This window comes from Notothenia rossii (assembly GCF_949606895.1).
Source record: "Notothenia rossii genome assembly, chromosome: 3".
Classification (NCBI taxonomy): Eukaryota; Metazoa; Chordata; class Actinopteri; order Perciformes; family Nototheniidae; genus Notothenia; species Notothenia rossii.
In genome coordinates, this window is record NC_136901.1 from 35,725,227 (window position 1) to 35,743,767 (window position 18,541).

Here is an 18,541-nt window from a genome sequence, read left to right on the forward strand (position 1 = left end):
AGCGTTTTATAACTAAAACTATTCCAGCTATAAAAAGATAATTTATTATGAATTAACCATACTCATGTTGTGGTGATAAAGTTGATGACAAGAAATAGTTTTTTTTTTTTTTAAAAGAAGCATTTTATGTCTTAGCAGATAATTAAAATGATAGAAAGTCAGGGAAGAGAAAGGTGGGAGAGTAATCTCCAGAAATCAATGATTTATGGGATGTGTGGCGTTTCCACACTGTAGAAAAATAAATCAAACCAACCAAAGACTAGAACAAGTTCTGGTGTTAAACTGTTACCATGAAGCATTACCACCGCAAACCCACTAGATGCCCTACTTAGACTAAATATTATGAGCACAAGCTCCCAGTCTGCAAATGCAATACACCTTTACAACCTCATGCAGTGATTTTAAAACAGCCCAGTAAAATGTGTGTATAAGATAATAAACATATTATATATACCTATTTGCACTGTTTAAAATCCCGGGACAGGCTGGATGTTTTTACTTAATAAACATTGAGACGTGACCTAAATTGGGTGATAATTCTCTGTGAATTTGCCATGAGTGACCCCTTTAACATCACACATAGTCATTTAGGCCCCAGCAGCACTACATCCCTGGTTCTAAGGGACATGTTGATGTTGTGATGGGTTGACAGCATGTTGAGGATAACATTGTATGTATATCCTTCGTTAAAATATTCCCTTAAGATTTCCATCTCTTCTTCCATTCTTTCCAACTCAGTTTAAAATTCTTGAAGAAACAGCTGAACGGTACCAAACAGGAAATAGGTGGTGCTGTCGGCCGGGTGCTGAACAATCACGAAGCGTAATTTCTTGCCTGGCAGCAAAAAAAAAAAAATCACAGCAGTGCTTCTCTGGCTGGCTCTTTCCAATCACAAACAAGAAATGTTCTCCCTAAAGGAATACCCTTTCAGTAAAATGTGAAATGCTGTGGTGTTTTCTGAAATGCTGTGGTGTTTTCTGAAATTCTGTGGTGTTTTCTGAAATGCTGTGGTGTTTTCTGAAATTCTGTAGTGTTTTGTGAAATGCTGTCGTGTTTTTTGAAATGTTGTTTTGACTTCGTGTAAATCATATCTCCTCACGGTCACTTGAAAGTGATGAGGTAGTCGGGGTACGCTTGGTTATCATGAAACACGACGTACATTTGGGGGTTGTCCACTCTATCGACCACGCTGTCGTAGCGGTCGTGGCCCTCCTGGTTGCTGACGGGAGGAGGGACCCTCATGTTTTGTTGGCCCTGAGTGTAGATGCCGGTCAGGACGCGGGCCACGAACATGAGCTGGGAACCGTCAGCAGCTGGCTTGGAGTAGTTGGGTTGAGCAGAGTAGTTGGCATTGACAGCGAAGTATGTTCCTTCCCCATAGGCAGTTGCTGAGAATAAAGGAAAAGTTAAAGTCAACTTTAATGTCAATTTTTCTGTGTGTTTGTACAGACAGAGAGATCGAAATAACGTTTCCAACAATCCTGAATACAAAATACAATAATACAAATATACAAATATGTATATCCAATATATATACAATCAACAGACACATTTATACATATGCACACATCAAGATAAAACACAAGAATCAATATATATAAAAGAACAAAATAACAGTCACTTCAATATCTTAGGGAATGTACATGGTGTAAGATTGTCCATAGCAGCGTTAAAAAGTGTCTGGTGGGAATTTACAATAAATCTTTATAACCCTTTGAAAAAATGGCAGATATTTCAATTTGTATGGTGAGGAAAGTCTTCGAATGTCAGTCGATGAATGACAGTAATTAATTTTTCAAATGTTCCTACCTGAAAGTCCTTTTGGTGCCTAGAGTTCATCAAGTTAAATCTAGATTATTTCCTAGATTTTGGCTACAACCATAACAGCTAGTCCAAACTCAATAACAGCTCCTACGCTACATAGAGTAGGAAATTATGCTTTCCAGAAACAGATGCAAGAGCAGTGATAAAATCTGATTAAATTAAAACATGTTTACCGTTCTGCCCAGAAAAGCGCCTGTTGAACCCAGTTTTTACGATGGAATCACAGTTGTCCTGGGTCGTCCCGTGGTACAGGAGCTTTTCACATTCACCACCCTGCTGTTTGTACTTGTCAGAGATTTGCTTCTTCTGAGCTTCATAGGCGCGCCGCAGATGGACATTCTGCAGGCGCTCGATCTATCAAGAAAAATCAAATACGAAGACATAAGCTGTAAAACTTAGTTTGAAAAGATGTAAATATGTTTGCAAATGCACTGTGTACAATATACTATTGAGAAATAAAATGTACAGGTTCAATTCATAGTTTTCTGGACGGTGCAATTGCCTACCTTCAGCACGGTCTTGCCGACTGTTCGTTTGAAGGCCTCCTTCACTGTGCGATACTCTGCATAGGAAGGAAGGAGGTCAACCGTCTTCAAAGCTTGACCGGCAACCATGTTGTCCCAGTACAGAGGGAGGGTGAAGTCTGAGAGATGTTGGAGGACAAATTGGAGAAAAGGTAAATGGTCTTTACTTCGAAAACTAAATGTAATTTTCCCTCGATGTAGACAAAAAACAGACTTTAGTTTTTAATTGAGATATATCTACACGGTTTTAGCCTCTTTTACTTTGTTTATGATGTCATAAGATAAATCCTTAACTCTTCAGGTTTAACTTGAAAATGAAAAATATATACAAAATCCTTTGACAGAACATTTTTGACTAGGGAATTTTTCCACTTCTCATTACTTTTGACCCTTTGTCAACCAGAATGTATCAAGCAGGGATCTTTTTATAACACCTTAGAATCATCTTCTCACCTGGCAGATGCTCAAGTCGTTTTAGTTTTGCTGTTTGACCACCTAAATATCTCATGGCCTCCATCCTCGGCAGATCAATGGTCCACTCGTTGCCCTGCGCGTCCACTATCCTTCCTCCTACATCGTTATTCTCCAGACTGTGATTGGCTGTTTTGGGCAACCTCTCCCAGTTGCCTCTATGTCCCAAGACGCACCAAGCCACACGGGCGTACAGATCCCCCTCCTCCCTGACTCTCACCTCTCTTCTGAGGTTGCCGTGTAGAGAGGCGTTGATCATCTGCATTACCTTGATGACTCCGTTATTCAGCCCGCTAACTTTCAAGGTGCCTTGGCTCAACTCAACATACAGACCCTCGGTTTCCACCAGCTGCTTCAGATCCTTCACGTTGTCCTGGGTGAGGTCTTTCAGTTCCTCCTTTCTGAAGGTTTGAGAAGAACACTGAGCCTGATACAGATCCGTCAGCTTTGTCATGGCACCGTCAACATCCTTTCCGGAGAGACCGAGGAACCTGAAGACGGACTGCTGGCTTGTAGAACTCTTACAGATGATGCTTAGATCTGCCTCCACAGACAGAGGTTTTTGTTGTTGTTGTTGTTGTTGTTGTACATGAGGCAACTGAGGTACAGAAGCTGCAAGGCAAGGAAGGTGAGATGTTAACAATTAGTGACAATACCCGGAGAACAAAGAGGCAGATTTCTATGCTGGTAAATCACCTTTGTTGATCACAGCAGTGGAAAACATTTGCATTGCTTTTTCTTTAAAGGCCAGGAAGACGTTGATCTTTAGCAGGACGAGGCGGATATCAGTGAGATAATTGAGACCAAAGGACGACGTGGCATCCTTGACCCCTCGGAGGACGGCTCTTGCCACAACACAAGGGTCCAACCCACCAGCTCCTGCACATTAATTTAATGAGTAAACCTGAAACATTTCTAACCTTATATCTAAAAAAAAAGTGTTACAGAATACTCACCAGCACAGATAGCAGGTATGGCCACAGACTCGAACCCAAAAGATTCACAATGTTCAACGATGCGAATCACCATTTGTTCGATGACGACTGCATTGTTTTGTCCACAGACATGGAAAAGGGCTTCACAGGGGAACTCTCCCGATTGGGACACAAAAACGTCTCCGCAAGTGTATTTTGCTACAAACAACAATAAACAGGAAAGCTGAGTAAAGATGTTGTAGGTGTGTGTTACTTAAAAATGTCTAGCAGGTCCTTTTTTTATTTACCTGCTTTAAGTTCTGCCTCCACATCCGCTCCAGCTACAGTTAAGATTTCTTTGCACACACCTGTAGGATAACCATACATTTTAAAATCAGTGAAGGGATGTAACTGTTCTCCCTTTTTTAAAGCATCATTAGTTCTCACTCACCATTCTGGAAATAAACAAAGTCGGTCGTGTTCACGACAGCATCCGTCGTCTCATCAGTGATGTCACCAAACACCAGTTGTAGTTTAACCCCGCCGCCCACTGTCATCGAGATGTCATCAAGGTCACTGGTGAGGGACCTAAAGATTGCTAAAACAAACAATGCCCAATATATATTTAATGTGTGTCTGATGTTTAATCTTGGCCATTGCGGATGGAAATGGTGAACAATGTACTTGCTAAATACTTAGTTAAACCGTTTACCTTGTCCTCCCTGGTTCACATTCAAGCCAGGATGCCTGTAGACGTCTTGGTAGCACTGTAAATAAAAACAGCAGCATTAAACACTTCATTTCAGAAATCATGCATCTTAAAACCAAGTGATCAGAGTCACCTCCTCAGAGTCAGGGTAGCCTGGTTTAATGACGATCTGGATGGTGGTGAGAGATCCAGAGGACGCAGATAATCCAAGCTGGCAAATGTTCTCCATAAGCACTTGAATGGCCTCTTTCATTGGGTATTTTAAAACAACTCCGGGTCCAATGACTGGAAAGGCAACTGAGCTATAGCCCTGCTGTACGCAAAGCTCCAAGCATCTCTTCAGGCCATTACCAAGCGCCTGCAAAACAAAAATCAGAAATGTTGTTTATGTCAAAAGATACCCCTGCATTGCACAACACTTTCTGTGCTTCTATATTTAAATGGTCGGTTGTAAATAGCAACATTTATGAAGTACAGGTTTTATTTTCCATTAATTAGCCAGATTCTTTGTTCTAATTCATGGCATTTGAATGCATCACCTGAGTTTGAACTCAGCCTTTGCCCGCACCTACAACAATATTAAATCCACCAAGTATTTAACTTTACCTTCACACTCTGCCCTCTGACTCCATCCCATGGCAAGCACTCGATGAAGAAGAGCTTTGAGCAGCCCAGAGATGGAGGCGCGTCCACCTGCAGGACATCACCAGGGGCAACGGTACAATTCGCTGCCACCGAGTCAAACTTTGAGTTGATTGCATTCCCGGCTTTTTTAAACAGACATTTACCAATCTTAGTAGAAGTGAGGTTCTTGTTGAGCATGGGGACAACCAACACATTCACCTGTGGAAACAATGTGGATTAATATCAATGTGAGTGGTTGTATTGCTGATTTCTTTATTCTAATTAAAGTTAAGCGGAAATGTTCAAACCTGAGCATCTATCAGACTGCCAAGCTTGATCTCCAGGCTCGTCTTTATGGCCACATTACTTCCAAAAGTATTGCAGCGCAATCTGGGGAGGGCTCCGGGTGCCAAGCCGCTGGTTACAGGGCTGCTGATGCTTCGTGGTTTACTTTGCACATTTGCCGAATGCACACCTTGTTGTTCCTTGACGATAACCTGAAATGAGCTCTCTACCAACTCCTTGCCCATTTTACCTTCTGCTTGGAAGTACTGCAGAGCCCCCGGTCCATCCAGAACCAAAGTGTCGGAGGTCAGGCTAGCTAGAGCTGAGATTAGATCCTGCTTGGCCTCTTTGACCAGACGACAGGGACCAGACACAAGCACACAAGGGTGTGGGAAAAGTGAGGCTTTCAAGGTCACTTTGTTCTGCTTCATACCAATCATTCCTAAAATCTTATCAAAACATTCAAGCATGTCAGGATTCGGTAGGTTTAGAACTTCTTGTGTCCCGATTTGGTTGATCTGGTCATGCAGAACATCTTTGAGCTTATTCACATTTTCTCTGTAGCCAACCAGTTGTACTTTGGTGTTTGGGGTTCCACCGGTTCCTGGGATGAAGCTGACGTCCACTCTGAACTCTCGAGAGTTAGCTTCGTTCTTGGCTTTGAAGAGGATTTCCTTTAATCCATCTAGATCTGGGGGTGCAGCTACAGCCCCCTGCAGCTCGACATTGGCCACATCAAGGTCTCTCTGCAGCGTGGCTTCGGCCTCATCGAGGACATCAGAGGACAAACTGGACATGACCAGCTCGGACCCAACCTCCAGGGAAACAAGATTTCTGAGTCTCTGCTGGAAGCGGGTCTGGTACTTGGATACAGCACCGCTGGATCCTATAAAGGTCATCAGGGCTGTGGATAGTTTAACTCGCTTTTCCTTTACTTTTTTCTTCAGTTCCTCAAGTGTGTTGGCTCCTGACTGCACCTCTTTGTCAGGCCCCTCTAAGGTCACCATGGCGCTGCCTATGTTGATCTTAACTTCTGGGTATTTTGCACTCATTTCTCGACTAAACTCTTCTTCTACCAGCTTGAACAGCTTCTCCACAATTGGTAACTCCTTCCGGGTTGGCAGGCTCTTTTCGAGGACTGCTATTTTCTCATGCACAGCCTCAGTTTCTCCCACAACCACTGGATAACCGCCCTCTCTGTACACTTTAATATCATCTGTCACAAAGGAGAGGTCCTGCAGTAGGATTTTGGCTTTTTTCGGCTCAATCACATGATAGCAGAGGTATCTCTCAGTGAAATTGATCAAGAGTCGATCTACCTGTAACTCCCACTGCTCTGCGGTCCCAAAAGCTCCTCCAGGTCCCTTTTCAATATCCCCCCTTACCACTGCCTCCTCCTCTTCAAAATCTAACTCTACTTGGCAGCCGATACATGAGAGTTGTTTCTGTAATAATGTGTATGCTTTAAGATTGTCTCTCAGGAAATACATGAGGAAAATATCTAGTTTGAATATCTTCTCAAGGCCTTTTGTGTTGACTTTGGTGGTTGTCTGAAGCAAAAAAGAACATTAAAAAAGTATTAATTCATGGTAATGTATCTGTAAAACATGTGATGTTGTTTTTTACTTTAAGGTTCTTTCACAACAGCTGTACTGTGCATAACATTGTCATTGATAGAATTGGACTGAGAAGAAATCCTCTCAAATAGGTTTGGCCAGCTCATTTGACTGTGACGTATCTTTTTCCATAAAGGGTGCAGCTAATGTTTGCATACCTTCGGTTGACTTGTAGATGGCTGACCCGGGGTCTCTGGGCAATAACTTCGACTCACATTTAGACATAAGTCGCCAGAAGGAAGGGAGATATTATGAAACTTCCTCTGCAACACCCTTTCCTGGTCTGTAGAAACACAAATATCAAGGTCTCAACAACATCCTACATTTAATCTATAGTATGTACGTACGACACATTACTAGTTGAACTAAATAGGATTAGTTTTTATATTATTACTCACCTTCTATTTCCTTGAAACAGATTTTATACGTGTTCCCTCCAGCCTTTTCCATCATCCCACAATCACCTCCACCAGAATCTCGTCTTTTCTGAAAGTGCCTCCAGACTTTGTCCTTCTCTTTGTCTGTCAAATCTTTTGCTTCAAAGAACAGTGGATGTTTGAATTCCTCCATTTTACCTGGAATTCAAAAGTTGTAAAAAGTGTGGTGCTTCTTGGAAGGTGTCCGACTCTAGAGCAAACAGTCTGAAGCTCCTCAGTTTGTTTAGTTTCGTTTCCCCTTGCCCATTGTTTTCTGTTCACTTCCTTATGTTCAGGGGCGGCGCCAGGCAGTAGCTTGCAGTTGCTACAGCAACACCAACAATTGGCTTAGCAACTGCAAAGCAACCCCAAGAAATCTATGTTTTTTATTTATTTATATATATATATGTGTGAAATTCATAATTAGAACAAATATTTATTTGAAAATGATATGGTACAGTACAGTACAACTACTTCTGGGTTTTTCATTCAAGCTCGGCTCTGTGTGTGTGTGGCACGAGCGCACGAGGAGAGAGAGCACCGTTACCGGAGATTGTTGTTGCTGCGCTAACGGATATTAGAAGCTGCTTCTACAACTAAGTGAAAGGAAAGTCCTCTCCTGTCAGATAACGTCAGCTCAGTGAGGTAAAGGACTCTCCCAGTGTTTAGATAGTTAACTTTAGTGTAAGTTATCTCAGTGGGTCTCAAAACGGTTTGATCACTTTATGTAAACAAGTATTTCCGAGGCACACCTTCATATGTTCATTATAATTATAAAACAATAAGAAAAATGAAAAACAGTTATGAAATACTATATGAATATATGAATACAGTTTAAAAGGGGAGTAATTAGTAAAACATCCATCAAGAAAAAGTAAATCTGCTTACAGTTCTGTTTCATATGGGTGTTGAGAGATGTATCCATATCTCTCAATGTTGCTCTCAAAGTGCACCAGATTGATGCTTTTAACTTAAATAATTTAAAAATAATCTTCCCGGGGGAGCATTTCCCCGGACTCCCCTAGGAGGCTGGTCCGCCCCCCACCTATACAAAATAGCACTTTACCCCTGCCTATATGCCGTGAGCCGATTATCGAGCCTTCATTGTAACAGTAGCATGTGTATGTGTGTGTGGGGAGTGTTGCTGTAGAACATTCCGCTGTAGCGCCCGGTACATTAATGGGAAACCCTACATGTTTGAGCACCCTCTATGAAACGTCAAGCTACCCCACAGCACCCCCAAAAGAAAATCTCTGGCACCACCCATGCTTATGTTTAAATAGACACACCTAATGACAGATTGATTGCTGGCAGAACCTTTAAAGTGGGATCTCCGTGGTTAATTTTGTTCTGCATGAACCCAGATCCCTGTTAGCGTAATGCAGTCATGGTGATAGCATTTAGGATGTTTTATATGATGTTGATAAGAATAACATTTGGGTGAGGTGTTTTTTAGAGCTTGTTTGAAGGTTACCGTCTGAGAATGACTATTTAGTTTGTGAGATCATAAAGAATGAAGTTAAAAGGTAATTGAGCCGTTAAAACATTGAACTGAAAGGGCTTAATGATCTTGTAATTAAAAAAACAATGTTAAAACAGCCCTACTTTCTAGATAGATAACCCTTCAGAGGACCAAGTTTTAATTTTGATTTCAATTACTGTAAGCATTTTATAACTATAACTATTCCAGCTATAAAAACATAATTTATTATAAATTAACCATGCTCATGTTGAAATAGTGTTGGTGACAATAAATTGTTTTGTTTTAACGCATTTTATGTCTTAGCAGATAATTAAAATGATAGAAAGTCAGGGAAGAGATAGGTGGGAGTGTAATCTCCAAAAATCAATTATTTATGTTTGGATGTGTTGCGTTTCCACACTGTAGAAAAATAAATCAAACCAACCAAAGACTAGAACGAGTTAAACTGTTACCATTGAAGCATTACCACCGCAAACCCCTAGATGTCCTACTCAGACTAAATATTCTGAGAACAAGCTCCCAGTCTGCAAATGCAATAGAGTGGTGCAGGGAGGACACATTTACCCTTTATGTTGTATTGATGTCCTTTTTGTTTTCTGTTGTTTTTATATGTAACCAATGTGCTGCAGGTCTCCCTTGAAAAAGAGATCGTTGATCTCAATGGGATTTTCACCTGGTTAAATAAAGGCTACAAACAAACAAACCCGGAAATAAGCTGCGCATGACAAAAAAGCAATGGGATATCTCCATAGGATTTTGGAAAATAGCTCGAAATAAAGTCTGTGGAAAGCAAACCTGTTTGATAAATGCACGTTTTATTCTATCCACATGTCTACCCTACTTTTAAAAATGTCGAATCATAAATCTAATCACCAGAAGCAAAATGCTAACATTATGCTATAAAGGAACTACAGCAGGGTCGCTGCTTCAACGTCACGCCAACTTAAGATCGATATTCAAAAATACAGATTCAAAATGGTACAAGTTGAAGCGTTTGTTTGAACAGTTTGCAGGAGGCAGGTACTTGCTTTCAAGCAGAACACGGGGAAAAACAAACTTAGAGGAGTGTTTACGTGTTCGGCGTAATGACGTACAACTTCCTCGACAACTTCTGTAGTCCTATTCAGCCATTCGGTAACAACCATCATTTTTAAGCCACGTGAACTCTTCAAAAATCACCAGTGGGGTCACTGCTGATGTATTTAATGTCATAGAACAAAACGTGATCTGTCTCTTAAATCTGTCTCAACCACAGACCTTATTTCCAGCTATTTTCCAAAATCCTATGGAGAGATCCCATTTGGCTGAGACGAGGGAACCGGTAGTGGTAAAATGCTAACTCACTTCCGGGTTATAGGACTTGTCACTGCTCCACTCTATAGACAAGTTTACGCGCCAAAACACGGGTAGCGCCATGACACTACACAAATGCACTTCATTTCCGCCGGAAGTCTTTTGCACAGCGTCTGTCGGTGTAAACCGATGTAAACAGTCAGACGGGCACTGGTGTAAACACAGCGATTTCGATGCTAACAGTGATGCTAGCTTGGGAACACGATTCTACTTCTTTGACTGGAGATGGCGTTACTCTCCCCCACCCGAATTCAGTGCAAAACTGGGAGGATAACATGACGACGTGGCCCAGCATAAAACCAAAATAAACTGCCTTATTTAGGTCATGCCCACAGGAGCCAACAGTTGTCTGTTGTTTACATAATGCACAATTTACATGATCTCTTTATGCTGTGCAATATATCATATGTGCCTGTACTGTTTGAGTGAAAATAAAGTTTGATGTAATTTAATTTCATTATTGCACTGTTATTGCATTATTGCATTTCATATGTTCCTTAGAGTGCTACAATTTCTTTTAACACAGTTCATCATTCATATTAAGCTCATACTGTACATAAATAACACTGAATTAATTAATTGTTGAGAGGAAACTAAAGAAATGGCTTCAACAAGAAAGATCACGTTTAATCCTAACAGGTATTACAAATTAAAATATAAAAGCAGCCCACACAATTACATCACTATGAAAATATTCATATATAATATTAAAAAATACAATGCATGCAGTATTTGTTGTGTTTATCTGTATTTAATGAACAACATGGCTGGGTGCTGGGTGCTGGTTTGTGGTCGTAGCACTCTCTATCTAACCACTCGTTCAGGTGCTTTCTCGAGTGATTGCAACCAACTACCGTACACGTAGTTCCCGAACCACTTTTCTTCATGTTGTAATTGTTATATCCTCTTTGTCTCTGCGATATCAGTGCTTTGTCGGCACAACGGAGCTAGCTAGCAAAACAAACCCAGTCCGCCAAAACGGAAGTGCATTGCATCGAAGGGAGGAGTTCAGGATGTAGAGCGGAAACGGCTCAATAACTTGTGTATACACCAGGCCTATTCAACTGGCGGCCCGCGGGCCGGATGCGGCCCAGAACCAACTCCCGAGTGGCCCAGCCTCCCGTAGCCAAATTCCTACACTAGTACAGACCATGAACGCAACACTCCGCGTTGCATAGAAACCCCCAAACCACAACGCAGCACGTTTTTTGAAAGTGCATCTAGTGGTGCTAGTAACGCTGGTCCTGTGATAGCAACTCTAAAACATGTCCCTCTCAACTCTGAAGCTTAAACAGAGACAAAACGGTAATTGATCTTGTGGAGCAGATCCAAGTCAAGCTGGACCTTTTTGCTACCGACTTGAGCACGGGTCGGATGGTGCATTTTCCGACGCTCCCCAAACACATCACATCTCCGGCACAAATCACGGATGTGATGACAGATTTCATTGCGAGGTTGAAAGAGAACTTTGCCGGTCGATTGGATGAACTTGCTCTGCCCACAGACGTGATGATGGGCTTTGCCAGAGACCCCTTCACTGTTGCAATAGAGGGGGACGTATCAACCAGAGGAAAGGAAGTGGTCCCCTGCATTGACAAGGAGAAATATACACTGGAACTTCGCTGGCACTAACGGGCCAGCGAAGTTTTGGAGTGATGTCAAAAAACAGCAGTTCCCTAACGTTCAGAAAGTAGAGATCTGTGTGCTCAGTATGTTTGGATCAACATACACATGTGAATCAAGCTTTTCACACATGAACTCAATCAAAAGTAGCACTCGCTGCTCCCTGACTGACAGCACTCTTCACCAATGTCTTAGGATTGCATTGACATCCTATGAGCCAAAAATCACTGCTCTTGTTCAAAACAAAAAATGTCCCTTCTCCCATTGAGAAAGTCAGCGATAACAAATCACAAATGAGGTGATAGTAAGCACCTAGTTTACTATAGTAGACGTGTAGTGTAGTATTCATTCATATAGTTACCCGTATCCCTTGTTATGGGTTTGTGCATTGAAGTGTTTGACAGTTCTTTCTGTATTCATTTAAGTGCACTTTGTAATGTGTCTGGGTCAAATGTGACCAAAACGTATGATTTTTGTGTTATTACTTGAAAAGTGAAAAAATATTGCTACAGTACTACCTCTTTGTGTTGCATTGGAGCTCTTTAGCTGTTTTTTTTGTATTTGAGCACATTTATTAACACTGCTATTATTGTATTCAGTAAATGCACTTTGTGATGTGCCTGGTTCAAAAAATAATAACCTAAATATTTGACTTCTAAAGCAAACAAATGTAATGCTACAACTGTGCACTTTTTTTTCAGATTCTGTTAAATTAATGCTAATTTGTTGTGTTTTTATGCACTTTTTGACCTACCTTTGTTGGATCAACAATGAATACAAATTGCATGTTTTTCATCGCAGTAATATGTGTTGGATTAAAATGTGTCACTACCCGCTTTTTACAGGCCGCTGAATGTAGTTATAAAATCTGGCCCAACTGAATGTGTAGTTGAATAGCCCTGCTATACACCTTTACAACCTCAGGCAGTGATTATATAACAGCCCCGTGAAATGTGTGCAAGATAATATAAATGTTATATATACCTAATTGCTCTGTTTAAAATCCCAGAAAAATGTGCTTCATGTTTTTAACATCTTAGCTGAAAGTTAAGCTATGCTCGTTTTCAGGTTTTATATTTGTATGTTGTGCCTCTACTGGGACATGTTTCCATGCTTTAATGTTCAAAAAGCTCTTTATTTCATTTGACCTTTTTTCACCCTCTGTCTGTAACCAGACTCTGTCTGCTCTGATTGGTTAGCTGGCCAGCTTTGTTGTGATTGGTCAACCGCTTAGAGATGTCCCGCCTCTTGGCCTATCCAGTACGATGTGTACAATGTTCGAGTGTTACCTAGTGATGTCACTCAGTTAGCCTCGCAGACCATTTACATGCACATAAACTTATATAACTGCACTTCAGGAAAGGGATCACTCAGAAAAAGCATAATACGGCCCCTTTAAGGTTATTTCTACTTTATTCGAAGGTTACTGCTGCAATCTTTCCTGAGAGCTGGCATCAAAATAGTGTTGGACAGGTCTCTATACACACTTCCCTTCCAATAAAGCAATTCAAAGCTCAGTCTGATCCATGTTTAGTGCCATTAAATCCATATCTGGCAGTGATGCAATATTCATGTGAGAGTGTATAGCTTTGCCAAAGGACTGTTGCGTCACTGCTAATATTTTATTTGTTTCTTGAGAGAAACTTGGATTTAAAAATTATCCCTGTCATAACAGATTTAAAGGTAAAAAAGGATTGATAGAAAGACTTCTGCCAAAGGGCAGATTTCTGAGCTTACTTTGTTTTTTTAGGCCGTAAACGATCGTCCAGCCAGCCAGAAATTACCCAAAAATGTAGATTTAAAAAGAAAACGACCCAGACAATCCAAATGAATACAATTAAATAATGTCACAAAAATTAAGGATCCAGGAGGACTTCATAAAGCTTCCAGATGCCACCAAAGAGTAATAATATATATACAGTGGGGCAAAAAAGTATTTAGTCAGCCACCAATTGTGTTAGTTCTCCCACTTAAAAAGATTAGAGAGGCCTGTCATTTTCATCCGAGGTATACCTCAACTATGAAAGACAAAAAAATTAAAAAAAATAACAGAAAATCACATTGTCTGATTTTTAAAGAATTTATTTGCAAATTATGGTGGAAAATAAGTATTTGGTCAATAACAAAAGTTCATCTCAATTCTTTGTTATATACCCTTTGTTGGCAATGACAGAGGTCAAACGTTTTCTGTAAGTCTTCACAAGGTTTTCACACACTGTTGCTGGTATTTTGGCCCATTCCTCCATGCAGATCTCCTCTAGAGCAGTGATGTTTTGGGGCTGTCGCTGGGCAACACGGCCTTTCAACTCTCTCCAAAGATTTTCTATGGGGTTGAGATCTGGAGACTGGCTAGGCCACTCCAGGACCTTGAAATGCTTCTTACGAAGCCACTCCTTCGTTGCCCGGGTGGTGATTGGGATCATTGTCATGCTGAAAGACCCAGCCACGTTTCATCTTCAATGCCCTTGCTGATGGAAGGAGGTTGTCACTCAAAATCTCACGATACATGGCCCCATTCATTCTTTCCTTTACACGGATCAGTCGTCCTGGTCCCTTTGCAGAAAAACAGCCCCAAAGCATGATGTTTCCACCCCCATGTTTCACAGTAGGTATGGTGTTCTTTGGATGCAACTCAGCATTCTTTCTCCTCCAAACACGTCTAGTTGAGTTTTTACCAAAAAGTTCTATTTTTGTTTCATCTGGCCATATGACATTCTCCCAATCCTCTTCTGGATCATCTAAATGCTCTCTAGCAAACTTCAGACGGGCCTGGACATGTACTGGCTTAAGCAGGGGGACACGTCTGGCACTGCAGGATTTGAGTCCCTGGCGGCGTAGTGTGTTACTGATGGTAGCCTTTGTTACTTTGGTCCCAGCTCTCTGCAGGTCATAGGTCCCCCCGTGTGGTTCTGGGATTTTTGCTCACCGTTCTTGTGATCATTTTGACCCCACGGGGTGAGATCTTGCGTGGAGCCCCAGATCGAGGGAGATTATCAGTGGTCTTGTATGTCTTCCATTTTCTAATAATTGCTCCCACAGTTGATTTCTTCACACCCAGCTGCTTACCTATTGCAGATTCAGTCTTCCCAGCCTGGTGCAGGTCTACAGTTTTGTTTCTGGTGTCCTTTGACAGCTCTTTGGTCTTGGCCATAGTGGAGTTTGGAGTGTGACTGTTTGAGGTTGTGGACAGGTGTCTTTTATACTGATAACGAGTTCAAACAGGTGCCATTAATACAGGTAACAAGTGGAGGACAGAGGAGGCTCTTAAAGAAGAAGTTACAGGTCTGTGAGAGCCAGAAATCTTGTTTGTTTGTAGGTGACCAAATACTTATTTTCCACCATAATTTGCAAATAAATTCTTTAAAAATCAGACAATGTGATTTTCTGGATTTATTTTTTCTCATTTTGTCTCTTATAGTTGAGGTATACCTACGATTAAAATTACAGGCTTCTCTCGTCTTTTTAAGTGGGAGAACTTGCACAATTGGTGGCTGACTAAATACTTTTTTGCCCCACTTTATATGTATCCGTATATATTAATTTAATTCATTTATCGTTTAACAGCTACTTACCTGTATATCATTTTAATTGTGTCTTATATTGTATTAATCTTGTGTGAACTGTACTACTACTGTACTACTTTCTCTCTTACTCTGTTGCTGCTTAAACTCCTGAAATTTCCTCACAGGGATTATTAAAGGTCTTATCTTATTTTATTTTACCATGGGTTTCAGAGAGGAAACAGTAGCAGAGAAATCCAGACTAATCCAGAGCAGGATGTGAACAACTTACACAGAAGACAGTTCAAAGGATTAATGCTTTATTTTACTGCCTCTGTCCCTGTGTGAGGCCTGTGTTTTATAAATAATTAGGTGTTGTGTTCCTGTATACATTGGTACATTAGTTTACTGCGCAAATTGACTGGTGAGCCTGTGTTCTTTTTGTCCATTAAAAGACCTGCTCGTGGCTTCAGAGATCAGTTTCCTCTCTTTTTTCTCGTTCCTGGTCAATTCTGTGTTTTGTTACTCCCCTTCGTACCGCTAGATTCGGAGGGAACGTAACACTGCATTAGAAAGTGAGTCATGGGGATTGAAAGTGAAATTCTGAAGAAAAACGTATCCCACTTCTCAGGAAACCGTCCCAATCTAACTGCAAGGGTATAAAAGGGTGTTCAGAAAACACGGGTCTTCACTCAGAGGAGAGGAAATCATTGCAACATCTCCTTTCACTACCATTCAAGGATGAATTATGCAATCCAGTGCATCGTTTTGCTGGCATGCATTATCACTTGCACTTCACTCCGTAAGTGTGTCAAATTATTATTATTATTATTATTATAGCATTTTAAGCTTTTTGTTGTATTTCTGCATTTATTCATCTTCACTTTTATCCTGATTTTACAGATATTTTGAATTGCCGGTGTATAAAAACCAGCTCGTCTGTAAATCATTCCCTCATCACTAATATCAAGGACCTCCCGCCTCGTCCCTACTGCAACAAGAGAGAAGTCATGTAGGTATCTATTTAAACATGAATACATTGCATTTCTTTCAAGTGTTCCTTTAAACTGTTTTACATTAAATCTTCCTCTACCTCCTACAGTGTTTTCCTGAAAGATAAGCGTTCAGTCTGTCTTGACCCTGAAGGAGCATTCACCCAAGCAGTCTTGCGAACAATTCAAAGGTAGGTTTTTGTTGTTTGTTCGTCATTTTACCAAAATCAGGGAGGTCAGCAGTTACTTGTTAATGCTCCGTGAATCAGGACCAGTCTGTGTATATGAAAGACAGAGGAAGCGGCATCTAATTAAACTTGGATGACTTAATTTTGCAGATAAGCATGAGGGTCCATGAGACTGTTAAATGAATGGGAACATTAATTCTGATATGCAAAGTTTCCCCCCCCCCCAGACTTCCCTCTTTTCGTTGCTGCAGAACTCTAAAAATAGAATAAAGAAAAACTACATTTGATTATAAGGGGGTCTGATTTAGTCGTAGCTTTTTTTATTAAGGAATGACAGGCTTAATAAAGCGTTGAATTAAATGTGTCAAAGTATTATGAATAATCAACTTAGAAGTAGACATTTGTTCATGTTCAAACAGTCTGGAAAACCACTGTGTTTTTAAAGGCTTACATTTAAAATTGAACATGATGTGTTTTGTTTACAAACAGAAGGCGAAACGGGAGGTTAAGAAACAAAACAACTGCATCACCAGCCCAAAAAGACCCCCCGACCAGCCCCAAAACAACCGCAGCATCAGCATCCGTAGTGCCAACATGGTCATAATGCAAATATGCTTTTCATCAATGCAATTCAACCAGTGTGTAAGAAGGTCTGCACGGCACACCTTCTGATTGTCCTCTCAGGCTGCTGCATCTGTTTAATACGCCTGCATGTCACTTGTACTCAATACTGTGGGAAATCCCCACAGGAGCAATTTGGGGTGAAGTGTCTCAGGGACACAACGACATGCTGACTGCAGTGGGGTTTGAACCTGTGCAGATTGTATCCAGATATGGTCAAATACTTGTCATTTTGTTGTATGCATATCACCGGGTGCCACTTTTCTGTTAGTTGTTTTTTCCAAACCTTTAATACAGTCTTTCAATGTGTACACACCAGAGCTGATTATCATGACGGCTTGACATCACACTGTGAAGCTTAGTAATGAAGTTTTATTAATAATGGTAAATGTGAATTGTTTTTCTTTGTGGTTCATGTAAGGCCATTGTTTTTTATGAAATGTGAAGGATTTTATCTGTATGTTGTATAATACAATAATAATGTACACTACTGACCCGTGTCATGTGATGAAGAGCTCTTAATCTTCAATAAATAATACAAATGTGAAATCTTGGCAAACACAGTCAATTACATTTTTATTTTTCTGTGTCGGTCTGTCTGTCTCTCTGGAACTTCACATTGAAATCACAATTAATGAAGTATTTCATTACCTAAAGTATACAGCAGGGCTATTCAATTACACATTCAGTTGGGCCAGATTTTATAACTACAAAATTCAGCTGGGCCAGACATTCAGCGGCCTGTAAAAAGCGGGTAGTGACACATTTTAAACCAACACATATTACTGCGATGAAAAACATGCAATTTTTATTCATTGTTCATCTAACAAAAGGTAGGTCAAAAAGTGCATAAAAACACAACAAATTAGCATTAATTTAACAGAATCTGAAAAAAAAGTGCACAGTTGTAGCATTACATTTTTTTGCTTTAGAAGTCAAATATTCAGGTTTTTTTTTTTTAACCAGGCACATCACAAAGTGCATTTACTGAATACAATAATAGCAGTGTTAATAAATGTGCTCAAATACAAAAAAAACAGCTAAAGAGCTCCAATGCAACACAAAGAGGTAGTACTGTAGCAATATTTTTTCACTTTTCAAGTAATAACACAAAAATCATACGTTTTGGTCACATTTGACCCAGACACATTACAAAGTGCACTTAAATGAATACAGAAAGAACTGTCAAGTTACCCTTCAGTGCACAAACATATAACAAGGGATACGGGTAACTATATGAATGAATACTACACTACACGTCTACTATAGTAAACTAGGTGCTTACTATCACCTCATTTGTGATTTGTCATCGCTGACTTTCTCAATGGGAGAAGGGACATTTTTAGTTTTGAACAAGAGCAGTGATTTTTGGCTCATAGGATGTCAATCCTAAGACAT

The 18,541-nt window shown here is 40.4% G+C and overlaps 1 protein-coding gene and 1 long non-coding RNA gene across 2 annotated transcripts; one reads left to right on the top strand and one right to left on the bottom strand.

Moving 5' to 3' along the window:
* Positions 1-95: 95 nt before the first annotated feature.
* Positions 96-10,141, bottom strand: LOC307032158 (protein mono-ADP-ribosyltransferase PARP14-like). The gene is made up of 14 exons (XM_079669957.1): positions 7,366-10,141; positions 7,126-7,250; positions 5,375-6,901; positions 5,049-5,285; positions 4,576-4,800; positions 4,446-4,500; positions 4,185-4,331; positions 4,042-4,101; positions 3,776-3,952; positions 3,516-3,698; positions 2,802-3,431; positions 2,331-2,467; positions 1,998-2,178; positions 96-1,388 (listed from the first exon to the last, which is right to left on the bottom strand). Exons 1-14 carry the CDS (start codon positions 7,535-7,537, stop codon positions 1,102-1,104), a joined length of 4,143 nt encoding a protein of 1,380 aa, XP_079526083.1. The 5' UTR covers positions 7,538-10,141; the 3' UTR covers positions 96-1,101.
* Positions 10,142-16,023: 5,882 nt separating this feature from the next.
* Positions 16,024-17,692, top strand: LOC307032288. Its single transcript, XR_013806218.1, has 4 exons — positions 16,024-16,144; positions 16,246-16,354; positions 16,445-16,525; positions 17,012-17,692. It is a non-coding gene; the product is annotated as an uncharacterized lncRNA (long non-coding RNA).
* Positions 17,693-18,541: the final 849 nt, after the last annotated feature.